Source organism: Oreochromis aureus, linkage group 15, assembly GCF_013358895.1.
Source record: "Oreochromis aureus strain Israel breed Guangdong linkage group 15, ZZ_aureus, whole genome shotgun sequence".
Classification (NCBI taxonomy): Eukaryota; Metazoa; Chordata; class Actinopteri; order Cichliformes; family Cichlidae; genus Oreochromis; species Oreochromis aureus.
This window is the reverse complement of record NC_052956.1, coordinates 32347313-32366909: the sequence shown is the minus strand read 5'-3', so window position 1 is coordinate 32366909 and position 19597 is coordinate 32347313. Positions and strand designations below refer to the sequence as shown.

General features: G+C 41.8%; 2 protein-coding genes across 2 annotated transcripts; one reads left to right on the top strand and one right to left on the bottom strand.

Annotated features, from left to right (window-relative positions):
- The first annotated feature begins 1530 nt into the window (after window positions 1–1530).
- On the top strand, window positions 1531–10421 carry rmdn3 (regulator of microtubule dynamics 3). Its single transcript, XM_031741638.2, has 12 exons — window positions 1531–1998; window positions 2787–2976; window positions 4164–4301; window positions 6472–6790; window positions 7457–7559; window positions 8310–8370; window positions 8460–8535; window positions 8618–8695; window positions 8783–8881; window positions 9231–9284; window positions 9719–9799; window positions 9875–10421. Exons 1-12 carry the CDS (start codon window positions 1797–1799, stop codon window positions 9932–9934), a joined length of 1461 nt encoding a protein of 486 aa, XP_031597498.2. The 5' UTR covers window positions 1531–1796; the 3' UTR covers window positions 9935–10421.
- Window positions 10422–10454: 33 nt separating this feature from the next.
- rad51b (RAD51 paralog B) lies at window positions 10455–19045 on the bottom strand. Its single transcript, XM_031741639.2, has 10 exons — window positions 18895–19045; window positions 18355–18496; window positions 16138–16275; window positions 15229–15346; window positions 14853–14944; window positions 14588–14682; window positions 14318–14431; window positions 13118–13247; window positions 11002–11123; window positions 10455–10927 (listed from the first exon to the last, which is right to left on the bottom strand). The coding sequence occupies exons 2-10, from the start codon at window positions 18430–18432 to the stop codon at window positions 10804–10806; spliced, it is 1011 nt and encodes a 336-aa protein (XP_031597499.1). The 5' UTR covers window positions 18433–18496; window positions 18895–19045; the 3' UTR covers window positions 10455–10803.
- Between the last annotated feature and the right edge of the window lie 552 nt (window positions 19046–19597).

Here is a 19597-nt window from a genome sequence, read left to right as displayed (position 1 = left end):
CATTTTTGACCAAGATATGTCCTTCAATGCACATATTAAACAAATATGTAGGACTGCTTTCTTCCATTTGCACAATATCTCTAAAATTAGAAATGTCCTGTCTCAGAGTGATGCTGAAAAACTAGTTGATGCATTTATTAATTCATGGCTGGACTAATGTAATTCAGGATGTTAATTATTAATGTTAGTATGAATTTTCCTAATTGTAAATGTGTTGCTTTTTTGCTGTTATAGTTTTTCAGCTTAATTATGGCATCCTTCACTTGCATCAACTCTTTGGGCCTAAAGAGTTCATGTTAAAAACTATGAAATGCAAGATCAGCACTTGGAATCAACTCCAGATCTTTTATATGAATTCATCACCCAATAACAAGGGAACAGGCATCATCAGGCTAGCAAACTGCTTTTCATGCAGTCATTCCATTAATTTTGACCCTATCATAACTTTATTCTAAACTAGTCACACTTTTTGACACATCTTGCTTGTTTGATTTGAAATCATCCGTTGTGCTGTGTAGGGGAAAAAATACAAAACAAACAAAGAAAACTCTTATGTACCTGTGTTTGCTGTTTGGTCAAATGTGTCTGCCTAACCAGCCTGGATATTTATTACTCAATACTGAAACTGTGATGACTTCATGTTTGCCAGTGGAATGCCTTCAACAAGTGTTGTGTTTGCGTAGTAATTCCTTTTCTGAACTTCTTCATTCTTGCACCCAACAAATCTTGTGCAATTCAAGCTACAAAAACCATTCAGTTATCATCCCACCCAACAATTGTTAATATAAAAAAAAACTACTCAGCTAGTAAAGACTGAAAAGAAACATTTTCAAACAAAAAACAAACAAACTGAAATGTATAGTCTATATACATTTTAATTTCAATTCAATTCAATTTTATTTATACAGCACCAAATCACAAAAGCAGACACCTCAAGATGCTTTATATTTGTAAGGTAGACTTACCAAATAATACATACAGAGAAAAACCCAACAATCACATGACCCTCTATGAACAAGCACCTTGACAACCCTGGGAAGGAAAAACTCCCTTTTAACAGGAAGAAACTTTCAGCAGAACCAGGCTCAGGGAGGGGCGGCCATCTGGTGCAACCGGTTGTGGTGAGAGAAGGAAGACAGGATAAAAGACATGCAGTGGAAGAGAGCCAAAGATTAATAACAAGTATGATTCAGTGCAGAGTGGTTTATTAACACATAGCCCTACACATCTCAGTTTAGTTCAGTTATATAATTAGGATGTCAACATCATTTGAACTGGGGATCGAAGCCTGACCTTCATAACCATGTCGGGAACATTCCCTGAAGGTTCCCGTTGCTGGGAAGCCAATCTCTACTTTTGTGTCATTGATGTATTTTCATATTCAAATGCCTAAATGATCAACAATATTATGTGACTGTGCCGTTACAGAATTTAAGAGAGAATTTAGACACAATCATTCATACTCAGAGGTATTCTTGTAGGCCTCCATCTCAAACACACTTTATTTTGTAAGGTGTCACCGGAAGTTCTTTTCCTTTCCCCTGCTGTGGGCTCATAAGGCTGCTGTGTTTCAATAACGTCACAGCGGTGCAGGTTGACTGTGTGGTCCAGGTTGTAACGATAGAGCCTTGGGCACACACAGCTAAAGGTTTCCTTCCGAGGAAGGTGAAACTGCGCACGCTCAGTCGTGCGTGTGGAGTCTCAGATTCTGAAGCTGACTCCAAGGCGTCTACGTTGATGACGTAAGAGTGGTTATTTGTTCGGAACCAGCGTAGAAATGGGCATCGTGTAGAGTCATGAGCGTGCCGCTCGGGAGAAACGGGTTAGTCGGGCTGGCTGTCGGGGCCACGGCCGGTTTGGGCTTGATTGCCTTCTTAGTTTACAGGCAGATCAGCAGGAGGAGGTCCCAGAGCCTTGTGCTGGAGTCCCGGCCAGCGGCCCGGCTATTCGTCGGGGCGGATGGAGGAGCGCTGCTGGGGGACACGCTGGATTCCCAGGGTAGGCTGGCACTGACCTCAGCTGCCCAGGAGAGCCATGAGCTACATGGTTGCCATGGATTCAATTTAACATGGCAACGTCACTGAATGTTTAGTATCACGTCTTTCTTATCGCGGTGATGGCCAAGCTAGTGTTGTTCCAGAAAGGGACGTCTCCATTTTTCAGGATGCTCTATGTGTAGGACCTTTGCTTAGATTGTAAGGAGACTACAATCTAAGCATATGTAATCTTTTCCAAGTATCCATATTCTAATCAATGCAGTCCTTTTATTAAATGTCTTGATACTACTATGATTCTGCTGCCCTCTTAACCAGATCTCTTTTTATGCGGATAAATAAAGGATATATAGTTGTGATAGGAATATTCTTTCTGCCTCAGAATGGCCTGATATCATTCATGAGAGTGGCTATGTTGATATGTTGGATAGATTGTAAAAACTCATTTACAATAGTTTTTGGGCAAACACCTTTAGATATACTGACCAGAGTCTGACTTGAGACTGGCTTTTATTTCCATTTATTCAAGTGTAAAACAAAGCATAACACGTTTCCTTTTCAGACTGGCATTTTAAAAATAAGATTTACATCATTGTTATAAACTGATTAATAGGTTAACTGTACCTGTATATTAAGTAGTAATGCCTTTTGTGCTGACTAAAATCTCCCAGTGGAGGTATTCCAGATAGACCAGGCCACAAGTATCATTGCCACTGCAACCTGGAGGCAGGTTGGAGATATGGGTACAGTACTTATTAAATTGAAACAAGTAACTCCTGTCTCCTCCTTCAGAGATGGAGGCCCAGCAGCAGGCTCTGGCAGCAGTGGAGGCTGTGGTTCAGGGACTTTCCCCAGAGCAGCAACTGGAGCTCAGAAACCAGCTGGACCAAGTGCTAAGCTGCGTGGCGTCTCTACGTTCAGAGGTAGCTGAGCTCAGGGGAGGTCTACAGGACATTGCCTGGCAGATCATTCAGGATGTCAAGTGAGTTGAACTATGGTGAGCTACATAGAATCTGTCCTGCAGTACTGTGCAGAGGTCTTATGTCACCCCTCAGTTCTTTACTGGGTCATAGTCAGTATTTGGTGTGAGCACCTTTATTCTTCAGCCGAGGCAGCTTTCTGTCATCTCTTTAAGTAGTCTTCAGGAACAGCTGTCCTAGCTTCTTGAAGGACAAAGCTCTTCTTTGTGTGGACGATCCCACACTGCTTCAATAATATTGAGGTAGGGCTCTGGGGAGGCCCGTCCATGACTGATAGTTCTCCACTGCATGTTTTTGTATCCAAGTATGCTTTTACTGCATTATCAGTGTGTTTCCAAGCAGACACTTTCAGATGACACTGGATCAAGAATCCAAATCCTCCATCTACTAATACTATTTAGTGTCTGTCAAGCTGTGTTATCTTTGATATTTTTCATAGATTTGAGTAAAGTAATGGAACAAATAATGTGTTTTTGCTTTTTGCATCAAACTTGGTTTTTTGCTAAGTCATCTGTACGTGTGAGACAACACTGGTTCATCCCTCAAGTTAGGTTTCTTCTTATGCTTTAGTGATTCATATTTCAGAGTACAGAAGATTAACAAACAAATAAACAGGATCTGGAAAGCTGGAGAACAAGACCGCTTTAAAAAAGACAAAGTCTGGAGGTCAAATGTATTGAAATGAGGACCGGCTCAAAACCTTTGCACAGTAATGTATCAGTTTGGAATAAAAAAATCCCCAAAACAAAGATTAATAATTGGGGATGTAGTTGAGATCATGTGGTAGTAAATGGACCCTGGAAATCTTCAGTCTTAGTAAACACTGTTCCAAAGTTTGTGTCTTGATGCATGCGCAATCATCCAGGTAAGTAAATCCCAAAAGGTGGATTCTGTTCAGCTGTGGGTCGCATTATCAGTGGGAGAAACGTTTCGTCGCTCACTGTTTATAAGGTTGGAAACCTGCACTCAGCTGAGACTGGAAACGCCACGTGCAGGTGAACAGAATCAACCCAAAGTTTGCGTTTTGCTCGTTCCAGTTGGATTTCCCATCTGCACAAATACATATGTGGGTTTCAGTTTAAAAAAAGTAATTTAGGTGCATCACATTGTTAAGTGTGCATATCAGGGGGCTGAGTGCTTATATGAGAACTGTTTGGGCTGTTTGGGTAATGATCCTCCTCCCATTCAGAAAGGGAGTGGAGGACAGCCAGCGGGTACGGCGGCGGCGTCATGCGGTCCACAGAGAGCGCGCCGACTCGTCCAGCTCTACCTACTTCACTGCCAGCCAGGGCATGGCCAGCACCTGTGGAGAGACCAGTGAAGGGGGGTATGTCTTTGGCTCAGCACAGTATGCTTTACTCATTTTTGTTAAATTCTTATATTATGTGTCAGGTGTTTTGTACACAGACCTTCACTGGGAGCAGCAGGATAATTCCCAGAGGCCTGTGTGAACTTTGATTTTGATCAGCAAATAGTTTATGGGCATCGGGCATGACTGTTTCAACTACAGACACTATGATCTCTTCCTGTCTCTGCACAGCACAGATCCATAGATATGCTGTCTCTCTGCAAGGCAGGCAGTGTGAACTAGGTAATGTCAGTCACATGACAAGAAAACAGAAACCCTTCAGTCTGAAAACACTAAGAAGCTCACTGTGTTTCAGTCCCTGTTTGAAAAGGAAATGATATATGTTCTGCTTGTTTTCACTCTACTTGAACATTATTAAGGTAAAGACTCATTATTTTTATTTATGCGCGTGTTAATGGATTTTCACCAGGGAGCCACAGCCTGGTGACAGACACTCCTGTAGACCTTCAGATCCTTCTTACACCTGAAGGTCTGCCTACTGACGTGTGAGTCAGATTGAACAGGGAAAATTATGGTTAATGTTAATGTAGTTAGCAGCTTACCATGAAGACAGCCCTCAGCTTTACACCAGATTCTGTTCAGCTGTAGGCTGCAGTGAAAGGACTTGAAAGAGGATAGCTAAGTAAGATCTTCTGGACAAACCATGTGGTAAAATGTCTCTGAGGGGTACTATACAAACAAAGGTCAACATAGCCAGGCTTGCTTTGTGTTAGTTGGCTCAACAAAACCTAAAACCTCTGGTAAATATAGCAGGTGTCACAACAGTGGTGATAAGCTATCTCAGGGAAATCGAGCTTTCTGCTTCGGGCTCTGTGTGAGGCTCGTGTGACTCTTCTTCCACATTAAATGATCCCTCCGAGTGTCACCTACTCCAATCAGAGATGTTGCCTGGTGATGATGATGCGATAGTGATGAAAAATCTCTAAAGAAATGAAAAGGTGTTGTAAATCAGGCAAGAGATGAATGCTGCAGAAAATCATTAATCTGATTATTTCTGAGTTGTAAAATAAATATTTTAATTCCAGTTAACAGCAGCCTGTTAAAGAGACATGGAAATCACTGATGTTTGGCGTAGATCACAGTGAAATGAATGGGATTCATTGAACATGCGTTCTGTGTTGTTGCAGCTGCAGTTCCAGCAGAGTAAAAGAGGCTGATCAGCAGATTAGAGTCATATATCACAACAGGTTATTTAGAAAATGCATGAATAAGTAATACAGGAGGAGCTCCTGGAGCCACGAGGAGCTCCTAGCTCAATGCTAAGCTCCATTCAGCAGTTTTAGTCAGGTACGACTAAAACCTGCATAGACGCAGAGACTCTTTACTTAAAAGCACCGAAAACATGCTGCAAGTTCAATCAGAATCAGTGAAAACATGGCGCTTCCAGACGATTTTAAATTCAAACTCTGAACAGAAACTTGCTCCTCGCCATGTTAGTGTTTAGCCAAAGTTACCATGGTGATTGAGCCAGGTAAAACAGCCACTTTCATGACACAGAAAACTTGACACAGCTCACTAAGCCAATAATCTGGCTTTGTAGTACGCTGCTTTAGTCAGGCAAGGATCCAAGTGTGTGGCTTTTTAAATAGGTTTGTTCGCAGGCGTCATAAGCTTATTGCTGTTAATTTGTAAGACAATTAGAGATGCTAACTCTCACTGGAGCCTCCAGCTCGTATCTGAAACAGTGTTGTGTTCTTTTTCCAGAATGGGCATAATTCATCCAACTATTGTTACTGTTCAGGTTTTTGATGCAGCGTTTGGTACATGCTAACAAGGCAGCGTGGTCCCTTTTCTGTGTTTCCCTATGTGAAGACAGGCTCGCACGGTGCTGTTAAGGGGTTCTCAGGGTCTCTAAGCCAGCCAGCTGACAATGACAGGAAACAGGAAGTTCAGCAGCATTGACCTTTCAAAATAAAATATAGACTTTCAGTGTTTGGAATAACACATACCTGAACCTGATCACCTCTGATTGGAGCAGTGGAAGAAATGTCAGAAACTTATATTTCAGAACGTGCTGTGAAACAAAAACTATCTACAGAAATAGTGACTACATAAAACCTGGATGAAACCCTTGAGAACATATTTATAGCCAGCAAATAAATATGAGGTGGTCTTCGCTGTATCCCAGGTACTCCACGGCCTATGCTGAATCAGACTACACTGATCGTGACACGGACAGAGAGGAGGGTGAGCAGGAGCCTGAGCAAGAGTCTGAGGATGAGGACAGGAGCTGTGCCACAGTCCTTACCCTCCGCCAGGATGTCTCCCAAGAGGAAGAGCTTGAAGAGAGGGGGCTGGAGGAGGAGGAGGAGGAGGAGGAGGAGCTAATGAGCGAGGTTCCCAGTGGGGAGCTGGCTCTCCTCCTGGCTCAGAGTGACATCCTCCACACAGGAGATGCCAGTTTAAAAGCAGAAGGCTTTCGACTACTACTGGACAACAGAGCAGAAGTGAGTAACAGGATGCTTGTTGGTGGTCACATGACAAGAAGCTAATGATGCGTGTAATGACCATTAACGTTGATTTGATATGAATGTTGTTTGTGAAAATGGGTCATTGCAAAGAGCAGACGTAGAAGAATAAATGTATGAAGTGAACCAATGAAAATTCAAATCAAATGATGGTCTCAATGGGAAAAGGCACTGCTCATATCTTAAATAAAATTAAAACAAAATATACATGTATGAAAACTATGGAACACTTTTTTAGCAATAAAATGTGTTCTGATCTTCGCCCGAGTCAGAACTACAGACAAGCACAGTCTGACTGAGCTCGTGCTCAAGTGCTTCAAAACAAAACAAATCAGAGTATTAAAAAATAAAGAGTTAACTAAATGTATGAGTCAAAGGTGAGTTTTTAGTTATTTCTTAAAAGAGACCAGTCAGTCACCAGGTCTCAAGCTCAGAGGGAGAGAGCTCCAGTTTCTGGAACCAGCGTGACAAAAAGCTCTGTCACCGTCACCTTTAATCCTCGTATGATGCACAACAAGTAGGCCCCACATTACATGACCTCAGCGACCTGCTGGAAACGTGTGTCTGTAAAAGTTCACTGATGTAAGCTGGTGCTCGTCTATGAGGAGCTCTTTTTCCTTTTTTTCCCTCTTTTTGGGTCTGCAGTATGGAGACAGCAGGGAGTTTCTATGGCGACTGGCTCGAGCCTACAGGGATATGTATGACTCCACTGAAGACAAACAAGAGAAGAAGACCTATGCACAGCAGGGTAATGGACAAACACATACTGTTCATGTTTAGAGCACCTTACAAAAAGCTTCAAATACTATTAGTCAGGAGTCTCTGAAGTTTGGCTCTTTGGGATAAATGTCCTTATTCTTAGATTCTGTCTAAGCCTCAACATGACAGTTGCCACAAAGCATTTGCTGAAATATTTCTAGTTATCAAATGAATACAAATAAAATACTGCCAACTGTCACTGGGTTATTTAATGAAAACCACAGGATTCTAAGGCAAGTTCTGAAGCCTCTGCACTGCTGTCCAGTTAATCTGTTGTACAGTATTACAGAGCCTCTATAATTTAAAAAATAAAGAACTCATAACAATATCACAGCATCATTTCCACCAAGTACCATTTGAATGTTGCATCAAAGATTGAGACCAGGGAATGTTTTTCCAATCTCCCATTTTCCAGGTTTGGGTTTTGACTCAGTTCCCTGTTCTTAGCTGACAGGAGAGGGGTCTGGTCTGGTCTTCTGCTGCCCTAACCTGTCTGGTTCAAGGTTCCACATGTTGTGTGTTCAGAGGTGTTTGGGTGTAGGAAACCTTTATATTAGTGTTTAAGTAATATACTTACTGTCTGGTGGATTGGATGAATCATTGCTAGGAGTTTACATGTGCTCCTTCAAACTGAAGGAGACTGTGCTGCCATATCAGACCACAACAAGTACTCTTCATGACATGCTTTCTTTGATTTTTCATAGACAGGCTGTTGTTAACCCGTGAGCTCATGTTGCAGGTCGAGATGAGGCAGAGCTGGCCCTGAAGAAGAATGGCCTGAATGCAGAGTGTCACAAATGGTAAAACCCCCATGAATACAGAGCTTCTAGCGAGCACTGGGTTTGAGCTCCCATCAGAGAGCATTTGCTTTTTCTGTTTGTGGCTCCAGGTTTGCCATGCTGGCTGGACTGACCTCACAACATGAGAGCATGCATAGCAAGCTGAAGAGTAGCTGCATATTGAAGGTAAGAAAGGCAGACCTACTGCACGGCAGCAGTGTAGGCGTAGAGCAGCTGGACTTATTGTGATCACTATTCCCCCGTCTAGGAGCATCTGGACCGAGCACTGGCCCTCAGAGATGATGACCCCATGTGTTTCTACCTGCTTGGCAGATGGTGTTATCAGGTGACTTTGGAGTTATTGCACACATCTGCTAACATCCTGATGTCAGAGATTTTCGGTCGCTTCATTGCTTTGTCTGTATGTCTGTAGGTAGCCACTCTGGACTGGTTGGAAAAGAAGGCAGCTGCTGCCCACTACCAGAGCACCCCCACCTCCACCCTGCATGACGCCCTTGAGAGCTTCCTCAAGGTATGAATCTCCTGACTTTTGATTTCAAATTGGTGGTAGACTGGTGAGCCAAAATACATTTGCTCATGGCTTACATGGGTTGTGGCAATGATGTGCAGTATGTGCTGTATTAATAAGGACACACTCGCAGTGTGGAGGAGTAGGATGGAGGAGGGATCGGTGTAACAGACTGGGCATGTCTCACTTGCTTCAGTTCTTTAAGGATGAATGTGCAGCCTGGGAAATTAGAAAAGTGGATGTTGTTTGTGTCAAATCTTAGTTAGCCTCAATTTGTGTCCATTTCTGAACAGATGTGTGACTGCACACACACGATGTTTGATGGATGAAATGCTTTTGTGTTAACTTGCAGGCAGAGGAGCTCAGTCCAGGTATCTCCAAGACTGTGAGACTTTACATTGCCAAGGTAATATCAGATCAGCTGATCTCACACTGTACAGTTATGATTTATGGTTCACACACATTAAAGTGCTAAAGTCCAAGATCACACCCTACAGCAGACTCTTGTGATCATCTGTCAGTGACTTTTACATGTTTGCATTCATGTGACTCAACATGATGTCCTCATTATTTAGCAAAAAATGCAAGTTCACTTTGAATCTTTAAAGTTAGGTGAAGCTGGGACCGGAAGAGACTGAAATGTTTGTAATGCCTAAAAGAAGATCATGCGAGTTAATAGGTCCCATATCTACTGACACTGTTCATTTACATCCAAAAACACTTAACTGAAAATGGCAAAAGGCAGGGAATAATCACTGGACAGTTGTTGCCGTCAGGTCTTTTTCTTTGATGGTCATATCAGGAACTGTGAAACTAACTGTGGCTGGGTTTGTTTTACAGTGTCACAAAGAGCTGGGGAACATCTCCGAAGCCACAAACTGGGCTGAGCTGGCTCTGAAGATGCCTAGAAATACTGACAATGTAAGAGCACACATCCTGTCCACATTTGAATTCATAGCGGCAGCATTTTCACCATGATGCCTTTTCTATTCAAAGGATCAAGAAACATGTGAACTGGAGGCAGAGCTTCAGGTCTTAACTGCCAGGAACAGCTGAGCTGCAGAAAAACTTTCCTTCATTGATGGATGAGTGTGATTTTTGTCTTCTGTCATATTCTTTGCATCACCATGTATTCAATCTGCTATATTTAACATTCTTCAGCACTTCCCATCTGAATTCAACAGGCATGCCATGTTTGGTTTTAAAAACGAGTGACTCAAGCTTGATGACTGAAACTACTAATCCTGGGACACATGCAGAGCTTTAAGGGAAGGAGGAATCTCTGGAATAAGACCATTCCATTCAGTGGTTCTGTACCATTATGCTTGTTGTGTAAAGATCGGACCTTCGGGTGTGATCAGGTGAAGTGCATTGGCTTTTAAACCTTATGGACTCCCTGGTGTAACATGTAGTTTAAAATGGACCACTTGTTGTTTGAAGTCTATGTTGTAAGTGCACGGAGCCCTGTGTGCTCATCAGTGTGAAGTTGAATAATTTTGGACCGTTTATGTTATCACATGTTCAATTTGCAGTGTCTGCCGTGGAGTGAGACAAAAAGACTCAGTACTCAGAGACGTTAATATGCACTGTGTGAAATGCAGATACTGTTTAATACAGTTCTTTTTTCCATTTATGGCAACACATTAACTCAATCTGAAATGAAGAAAGAAAAATCTACTTGAAATACTTTACACGGAATGACTGCTGACCTCTCCTGCATCCAACTCTTTATTCATGACTTATCTTTAGTCAGCTTCATGTTGGTGCAGTTATACAATAAAAATGTCCCATCAGATGAGGAGCAGCCTACGTTTTATAGATATATATACAGTTATGCTTCTGTCGCCACAGACTGTCTAGAAATGTGACAGTGTGACGAGACAAACACACACAGATCCAACAGGTGCGTCTCACATCCTGCTGCTTCAGTCCTTGGCATCGCCCACTCCGTCAGCATTGATGGCAAACATGGCTTCAGCCTCGGGCAAGCAGGGCGAGTCATAGATTTTACAGATCCTCGTTTCTCCTCTGCCCTTCCTCAAGTACAGGCTGTGAAGAAGAGAGCACTGTTAGAGTCATCTTCCTGTGGTGACATCATACTGCCATCGTGAATAAAAACACACCGTGTGGTGGAGGCGTGGGCCAGAATGTTGCCACCAATTGGTTTCTTAGGATCTGCAGAAAACATGGCTGCTCCATCCACTTGTGCTACCACTTGGTTGGTTATTACCACAGCAACGCCAAACTGTGGACAGGTCGGGCAAAAGTTATGTCTTAGATACATACATGAGTGAGGCAGCTTCAGATCATCCGTTGTAGATTTAAACACTTATCAACAGTCACACTTTATAAACTGTGTGTGTGTGTGTTCTTGTCTAGCTATCTTTGTGAGGACCGAAATCTGCATTCTACTATACTTGTGAGAACCAGCAGTCACTTGTGAGGACACACAACCCGGTCCTCACATTTTTGAAGGCATTTAAAGCCATTTTTGAGGCTCAAAACATGGTTTTCGTGTCAGGGTTACAATTAGGTTATGGTTAGGTTTAGGGTAAGGGTTAGGGTTAGGCATTCATTTTTAATGGTTAGGGTAAGGGGCTAGGGAAACCATTATGTCAATGAGGGTCCTCACTAAGATAGCTGAACGGGTTTTGTGTGTGTGTGTGTGTGTGTGTGTGTGTGTGTGTGTGTGTGTGTGTACAGTTTAAAGAGTCTGTCATATTAAATGTTTTACCCCCAGACCCAATTTCACTTTGAAGGTCAAGCATTATGCTTAAAATAAGATGCAATCTTATTTTAGTATACTGGTTCATCAATTCAAGCCAAAATGCAATATGTTTATCCAATTACTAGATTAATCGATGGACTAATCACTAAAATAATTGATAGATACACCCAAGTAATATGTTTAGCCAGCTGTTTTGCCAACACTCCACCTCCATTTTTCACTAATATTTTAATGTCCCCTGTAGATATAGACAGTTAACCATGTCACACATCGCTCAAGCCTTATACTTTATAATTTCTGTGACAAAAACTAAGAATAGTAAAATAGATTGATAACAGAGATTCAGAGATCCTCACAGGACAGCCGCTGCAAACGTGATTTATAGAGTGATTCTGTATATTTAACAGAATATAAAGTATTTAAAATGAGTTCAACCTTTTACATACATTTAACACTAATGGGAACATTTTTCCTCTAAATAATTTTTTACATTTATTTTCATATCATTTTCCAGTGACATCGATTTATTTTACTGAGCTGTTTTCTTGCTTTTTTTCCTAAAGAATGGTGTGAAAATCTCCACTTATCACTGTCCGCTAAAAGTAATCATTTTTGGTAATACAGCATATATTTAACTATAGAAGTAATAATGTTTTAAAATTTGTCAGCCATTCACAAGTGCAGAATGGTGAAGAGCTCCATGCAGAGTATAGACAAACGGTATGTTTTTATCTGATCCAATTAATCTCACTCAGAGATCATGCTGATTAGATTTACTCACTGAATTCCACCTTTATAACTCAGGGAATGTCTGCTTACATCATCTTAAATTCGGCTGATATAAATCCTAAATCTACTCACAGTAGAAATTATTCCAAGTGATTTAATTCCCCACACTGCACCACTAAAACTGATCTTATGATTAAGGAAAATTAAGCTAATTTGTGTTTAGTCCTTCTTTGTAACAATTATTCTTGATGACAAATCTTATACCATTAGAAAGCCTGTTAGTTTCCTTTAAAAGGTGCCACATTAGTAACGAAAATGCATTTGTGGGTTGAGCAGGAGAGTTGAGGATATTGGATGCGCCCATGATACCCCAGGTGCTGACTGTCAGGCGCCTCATAAGCAGCATGTGTGAACAGAGACCGCGCTGCAGCGGATTTGGGATATATAACATTAGATCTCAATCATATTACTGTAATAAAATAATATGATTTTATTATTATATTAGGGGTGGCTGTAGCTCAGGTGGTAGAGCAGGTCACCTACTAATTGAAAGGTTGGTAGTTCGATCCTCGTCTGCTCCAGACTGCATGCCAAATATTCTTGGGCAAGATGTGCCCCAAATACCTACTTTTTACTTTGAGTATAGAAGTTCAATTAGTACTTCAACTTTAACCACAATATAGTTAACACAAGTATCTGTACATTACTGGCACCTGAGGTGATCACTGATTCGTGGAGTGTACAATTCAAACCAAAGAATCTGTAAGGGTGTGAGAGCTGACCTCGTCCGCCAGCCTGAGCAGCATACGCAGGAAACGGCCCAGGTGTCCCTGCCTGGCTGACAGCTCTCCTCTGCCTGAGTAGTCAGTTCTGTACAGAGCTGTGGCACTGTCTACTATCAGCAGAGCATACCTGACAAACACAGGGACAAACAGTGTTATTTCGTGGTGTCGCAAAACACAGCGTTTACTGCAAGATGACAGTTTCCACCGTGGCACCATCAGCGAAAACAAATGGGGACAGTTACTAAACGGGGTTGTACCTGCGGCACGCCATAGAATTAAGACTCACAGAGAAAATGGCAGCCATTACAATTTTGTACATTGGTCGAAACACTCGACAAGTCGGGTTCCCTCGCTTGTATCACGAGTGTCGGTCCAACACTCACTGTGACAACAGATATCTAGACAAGCTGTACAACACATCCTTGTATGAGCTGAACTGTGCACTTCATCAGAGACTGCACACTCTGACGTTTGCACACAGGCTAGTTTTCTGACGACCGTACAGGAGCAGTGATGATAGGAGAGGTAGCCAGTGTGTATCACTAATGCCAATATTTATTTCATTTTTGATTATTTCAATTAAATGTAAAAAAGAAAAGACTGTATTATTGTTTATTTGTATAAAGAATGAACTGAATTTACAAAGAAAGGCACTATATGATGATACAGATCTTTATTATTGGGATAAGAAATTGCTTCATTACTTCTACAGTCATTGGAAAATAATAAAACCTGTCTGTGTGATGTTGTGATTCAAGCAAGACATTTTATAATCTGATTAAAATCAAACGTGAACTTTCTCAGCATTTTTCTCTCGTTTTTAATCTGACTAATGTTTAAGAAATGACTGAGAAGCGATTTCATTTCTCGAGTCAGTCCAAACGCACTATCACAGCTAGGGTTAACTAAATCTAAAAATTGAATTCAAAAATTCACTTGAGCTGATGGACAAACATGAAGATATTCCATGTTGACACCATTATACAATACAGGCTCTGTACGTCTTACATAAATCATGACATTTACATCCAGTTTTCAGTCCTACTGTAGAACCAAGTTTCCACATGTCCTCTCACTGCACTTCCTAGTTTTTGTTTAAGTGAAATTAGGCTAAAAAAATAATAATAATGATAAAAATAACCATCCTTCAAAGATTCACCTGAACACTTCTACACAGTCCGTAGGTTTGTGACTAACCTGGACTCCGCCATCATTGCAGAAGCTTGATAGAGCAGCTGAGTCTGGTGGTCTGTGTTGAAGGCCCGGGCATAGGCCACGTTATCCAAAACGTCACTGCCTACTAGCCCATACCTGACGGCACAGAGAGACAACACATATGGCTCCAATAAGAGTAATAAAATCAACAACACTGAAATTAATGATGGGTTTATAGATTTTTATTCTGGGTCAGTTACTACTTCTTTGAGCTCTGAACTGAATACTGAAAACAAAGGAGCACCGTCTCACCTCTCGGCAACAGCGAGCAGTCTCTCTGGTCTGAAGGTTCCTTCTGTGTCGATGTACATGGCTTTGCCTTCTCCGCCTCCCTGATCAATGGGTAGCTGTGGATGGTCACCATGGTTACATCTCTCTAGATCAACAACTGATTTGTAAAGCAATCCTAAAAGTTTCTGAGCGAGCTGCTTGTGATCCTCCATAACACACACTGATGGATAGAAACTGGCTTTTTAACTTCTCCTGGCACCACTTAGGCTTGTTGAACACACTGTACCTGGCAGGTGACGGCGAGTGTGTGGCACAGCTGGGTTTTCCCCGTCCGAAACTCTCCAAACATCTCTGTGATGGAACCCGTCTCAATCCCACCTGTAGGAGAGCAAAAAGGTTTCAATTTGATGTGTGAGACTGGGCCTTCCTGCTGCTGCCCGACTTCAGATAAGTAGGAAAAAAAAAAACTGCGGCATGATTTGTTGTTTTTGTTTGCAACTTTTATTTAAATGGTGGTCACGAGGAACATCCCTAGTTTAAATCTACCGGTAATAAAACCAGCTTAGGGCACATAACCATCACTGGCATCGTGTTTGCTGCATAACTATGAACTGCTAATCAGGGAGATCTCCTCAGTGAAACATGAGCTTCATTAAACTAACCCTGCAGGAGTTTGTCCAGCTCCTTGGAGCCTGTAGAGATCTGGATAATCTCGGCTCTCCTCTGATGGAACTCAGTAGCTGTGGTGAAGCCCATTGGCACCAGTTTGGCAGCTTCAGTCTGAGGGAAAAGGTAAATGAAAGCAATTCAGTTTTATTTATACAGGGCCTAATCAAAACAACACTGGCCTTGAGACACTTTATCTTGTAGAGTAAAGACCCCACAACGTTCAGATGACCCTCTATGAGCAAGCAAAGTGTGATAGTGGGAAGGCAAAACACCCTTTTAACAGGAAAAGACTTCCAGCAGAAATACTCTTGGTGATGGGTGGCCATCTGCCGCGACTGATTGGGGTTGAAGGCAGGAAGACGGGACAAAGACCCCCCAGACCCCCCCCCAAACACACACACAAAAAACCACCTTGTTCACAGCAGTTTCATTTGTGAGACCTAGCCTTAGTTGTGGTTCAGTGACCCTCTTAATTGACCACGTTCACTTGGGCTGAGCACTGATTCGCAGGTGTAGACGCAGCTCTTTGAGGAAGCGTGTCTTTGGTTTTTCTGGCACTTTTGCCTGCAGCCTCCCACACAGCTGTGCGCGCTCTGGCTGAAGACCATGAAAAACTCAATTCCTATGATGTATTTCATATTAGAATTCCTTATTTCCCATTTTATAAAATCCATTAGGGTCGACATGGATATTACTACAGAGTGGAAACCATGTCTTCTTTAACAGCATGCACTGATGTTCAAACCAGCAGCACTTGGAGAAAGTACAGAAGCACACTAATGTGCCTCTACAATGTATCTGTTTTATCTGTAAATCAGATACAACCATATGCAGTCTCCTCCACACAATGCCAGCTTTCACATTCCTCTGAGATACCGAATCAAACGACTGTCGTTCCTTACCAGGATCTTGTCAGCCTTGGCCTCACTGATGCCCTTGATGTTGAGCAGCTCCTTCTTGGGAGCGTAGGCCACTGCTTCAATGGTGTGGAATCCTGCATCCTCCAGCTTTTTGATGTCACTGGCACTGATTCCACATTGCTGTGTGCAGAGGCATCAAAACAAAGAGCTAAAGCTAAATTCACAGAAAGAGTTTTTTAAGAAGCTGTAGGGTCTTGCACACTCCATGATTAAAAGCCAGTTTAATTTTTGATAGAGCACTTAAAAAACAAACAACATAGTTGACCAAAGTTCTTTTGAGGTAAAAGATAGCAAAAAAAATACAAAACCACATATTAATTAAAAAATAAAAACAACAACAACAACAGTGAAACAGTAAAATACTGTGAATTTGTTACTGGGGCTTTAACCCTGTTAAAGTTATTTATGCTGCAGACCTGCTCTGGACCACGCTGTGTCTGGAATGAACCCATCAAGTCCCAGGAAAAGAGTAGAGCCATTTATGAGATATCATGCAGAGTGGGCTTTTGGCTTTTAAAGGCCTCAGTAAGAAATGCAGAATTTTAGGAGCAAAGTCACTGACAGTTTCATTTAACACAATATATGATCCTGGTGAGGGACCAAGCAGCGAAGGCATAGAGAACAACAGGAGAAATGTCATTAAAAACGGGCCTTTTTAAAAACATTTTTACCTGCGTCATGGGGCGGTGATTTTAAGAAGTCAATGAAATGACACAAACTGGATTTTTTTAATGCCACCACTCAATTCTGTTCAGAGCCTGATTGATATAGGATTATTAAAACCAATACCAATATCTGGTGATTTAAAAATCTGATGCATCAGGATAATTTTTCTTCCTCACACACACACAATTGTTACATGTGGTTATTTATGAATCCCTACAAACACAATAAGAACCAACTATTTAGAAATCAATGGGTTTCACTGTCACAAAAAGCTGTGGATTACTCACTTGTGCTCCTTCCATATCAGCAGTGTTGTGTTTGTGTTAAACAGTGCAGCTGCAGAGCACCCTCTAGAGGACAATCTATGCATTAACCACGACTCACTGAAGGGGTTTTCTACCTCCTCTTCTTTACTTTTTACATTTTTATTTATCAGTCGTTATAAATGCCAATACTGATTTTTCAGCAATTATTTAATGCTGTCTGACATATCAGCCCATTCTAAATCCAAGCTTCAAATACATTTAATGTTTAAAGTGCTTCTTCGGTCTTACTGACCACTTGCAGAGCTTACAGGGCACTATTAGCAACACTATAGGCATATAAAATGCAGTCTGATTTTTTTTTTTTTTTAAAAAGGGCCAAGTTCAAAGACGGGTGGATCCTTCCATGAATCAATCAATCAATCAATCAATCAATCAATCAATCAATGGTTTCCACCCGGTGCTCCAAGAATCAGCTCATTGCTCAGTGTAAATGGTAAATGGACTGATTCTTATATAGCGCTTTTCTACTCTCCCGGAGTACTCAAAGCGCTCTATACAACATGCCTCATTCACCCATTCACACCCACTCGTACAAGCACTTCTAAACACAGTGCAAACTAACCTGCATTCACACACATTCGTACTCCGATGAACGCATTGTAGAAGAAGAATCAGGTCATTTACAATTACTTCAGTATATGTAATGAAGCCACCTTCCTTTACACTTTGAACGTTGTCAGAGCTTTGTCACATAATACTTTGAACATACCATACTCATATTTTTTTTAATCCTTGCAGTCTGAGTGTGCAGGTGGATTTGAGATCCTCTGATCCACGCCATGATCGTTTTAGATAGCTCTGTACTTAAGGTCATACAAAAAATAAGGTGACCAAATTTCACCTCATACCTGAATGTGACAATAGAAAAGTATTAAATTGAGTTTAGACGGCAGACTAAGAGCAAGCACACTTGTCCATCTGCATTTAAGTTTAGTGAATGAAGTCATTTTTGATCACACACTAAATGAAGCTATACTGGTCACAAAAACGATTGCAAACAATGAGCACCATCGCACCCGCCGACCTGTGGATCAGTTTCATTGGCCTTTGCAGTGCATGTATCCCATCTCTTGCCAGCTGAATGCAACAGCAGTTGGCAGTGATCTGACCGAGAGGAGCAGGATCAGCGAACCCACAGCTCCGAGCTTCTACAGCACACAAAATCAGGTGTTACAGAAACCACAGTGCACTAAGGACGGATACGTACCTCCAATCTGCATAGAGGCTGTGGCCCGTAGTTTTCCTCCTCCTCCACCTCCACTCTGGCCTCGCTCCTCATCGCCATGATCCAAGGAGAACCAGGTCGGCTCCGCTCGGCTCGCTGATTGTTTGACGGTTAATACTGAAAGCTAAGCCAGAGAGCTAGCATGCAAAAGCTGATTGATACAACGATGTTTTCATGATGATCGTCACACGGCAGGTTTTTTTGCTTTACCTTTTCATCTGCCTTAAAACCAAACTTAGTCTATTTGTTTTCACATTTAAAACATCTAAGAGAGAGACTATTCCATCTACACTTACACACTGTTAATGCCCAGTAAAAATGTAACGTTTTTCTTCTAACATAGTAAATTCACGTTAACACACTTTAGCGACAAATTCGGCCATTATTTATGTGACCGGCAGCCCAGGCGCTGTCACCGTGGGGCTAGCATGAACTGCCCGAGCACTCTGCTGTCACCGTTGCTGTTAGTGTTAACAGTTACTGGGCTAAAAGTAGTAATTTCTACGCGACTTCGGCCCTTACCTTCTTGCAGCTTTCTTGTTTTCCTCAAACTCCTCGGTGTGAAGCTCCCGCGCGCACATTCAGATTCAATGACGTTGTACGTAAACGGAGCCAATGGGCGCGTGAAAGAAGGTTCGTGAGAGACGGGAACCGGAAGTAGGTGCGTGGCCCTGCTTATTACAATAGTATGGCAAACAATCTAGGCCAAAATTCGCAATTTTTTTTTAACGCGTCTGGTTACGAAATTACGTAAGCGTTTAATAAGCCAGAACTTGTCCCCGACTGAACGCAGTATTTTACTCCAAAGAGTAGCGCCTTGAACCCCTGGGAAAAATGCTGCTTTTTCCGCCATTCAGAAGGAGCGCTCAAGGCGCCACTCTATGGCGTAAAATACAGTGTTCTGCGGGGTCAACGCTGTTTTTTTACGGTCATAGGTGGCACAGATCATGTTCATGATTTGTTTTCATATTCATGACATGTTTTAATGTTAATAGCAGCCTGTTAACACCCAGCTGTACTCTGAGCCTCTAATTAAATTTGTTTCTAGTCAAGTTGTTGCCCTGCAGGAAGAGTGTTCCTTTCGGATAGTTGCTGGTTAAGCATCCACACTATTGAGTTCCTGTTTCTCTTTATTCTTTATCCTTTCTTTATTCTTGTTGCTTCCTCAGGTTTTGTGCTATTTTCACCGTTCAAATTTTACAGTATTCTGCTATTTCTGCTCTTT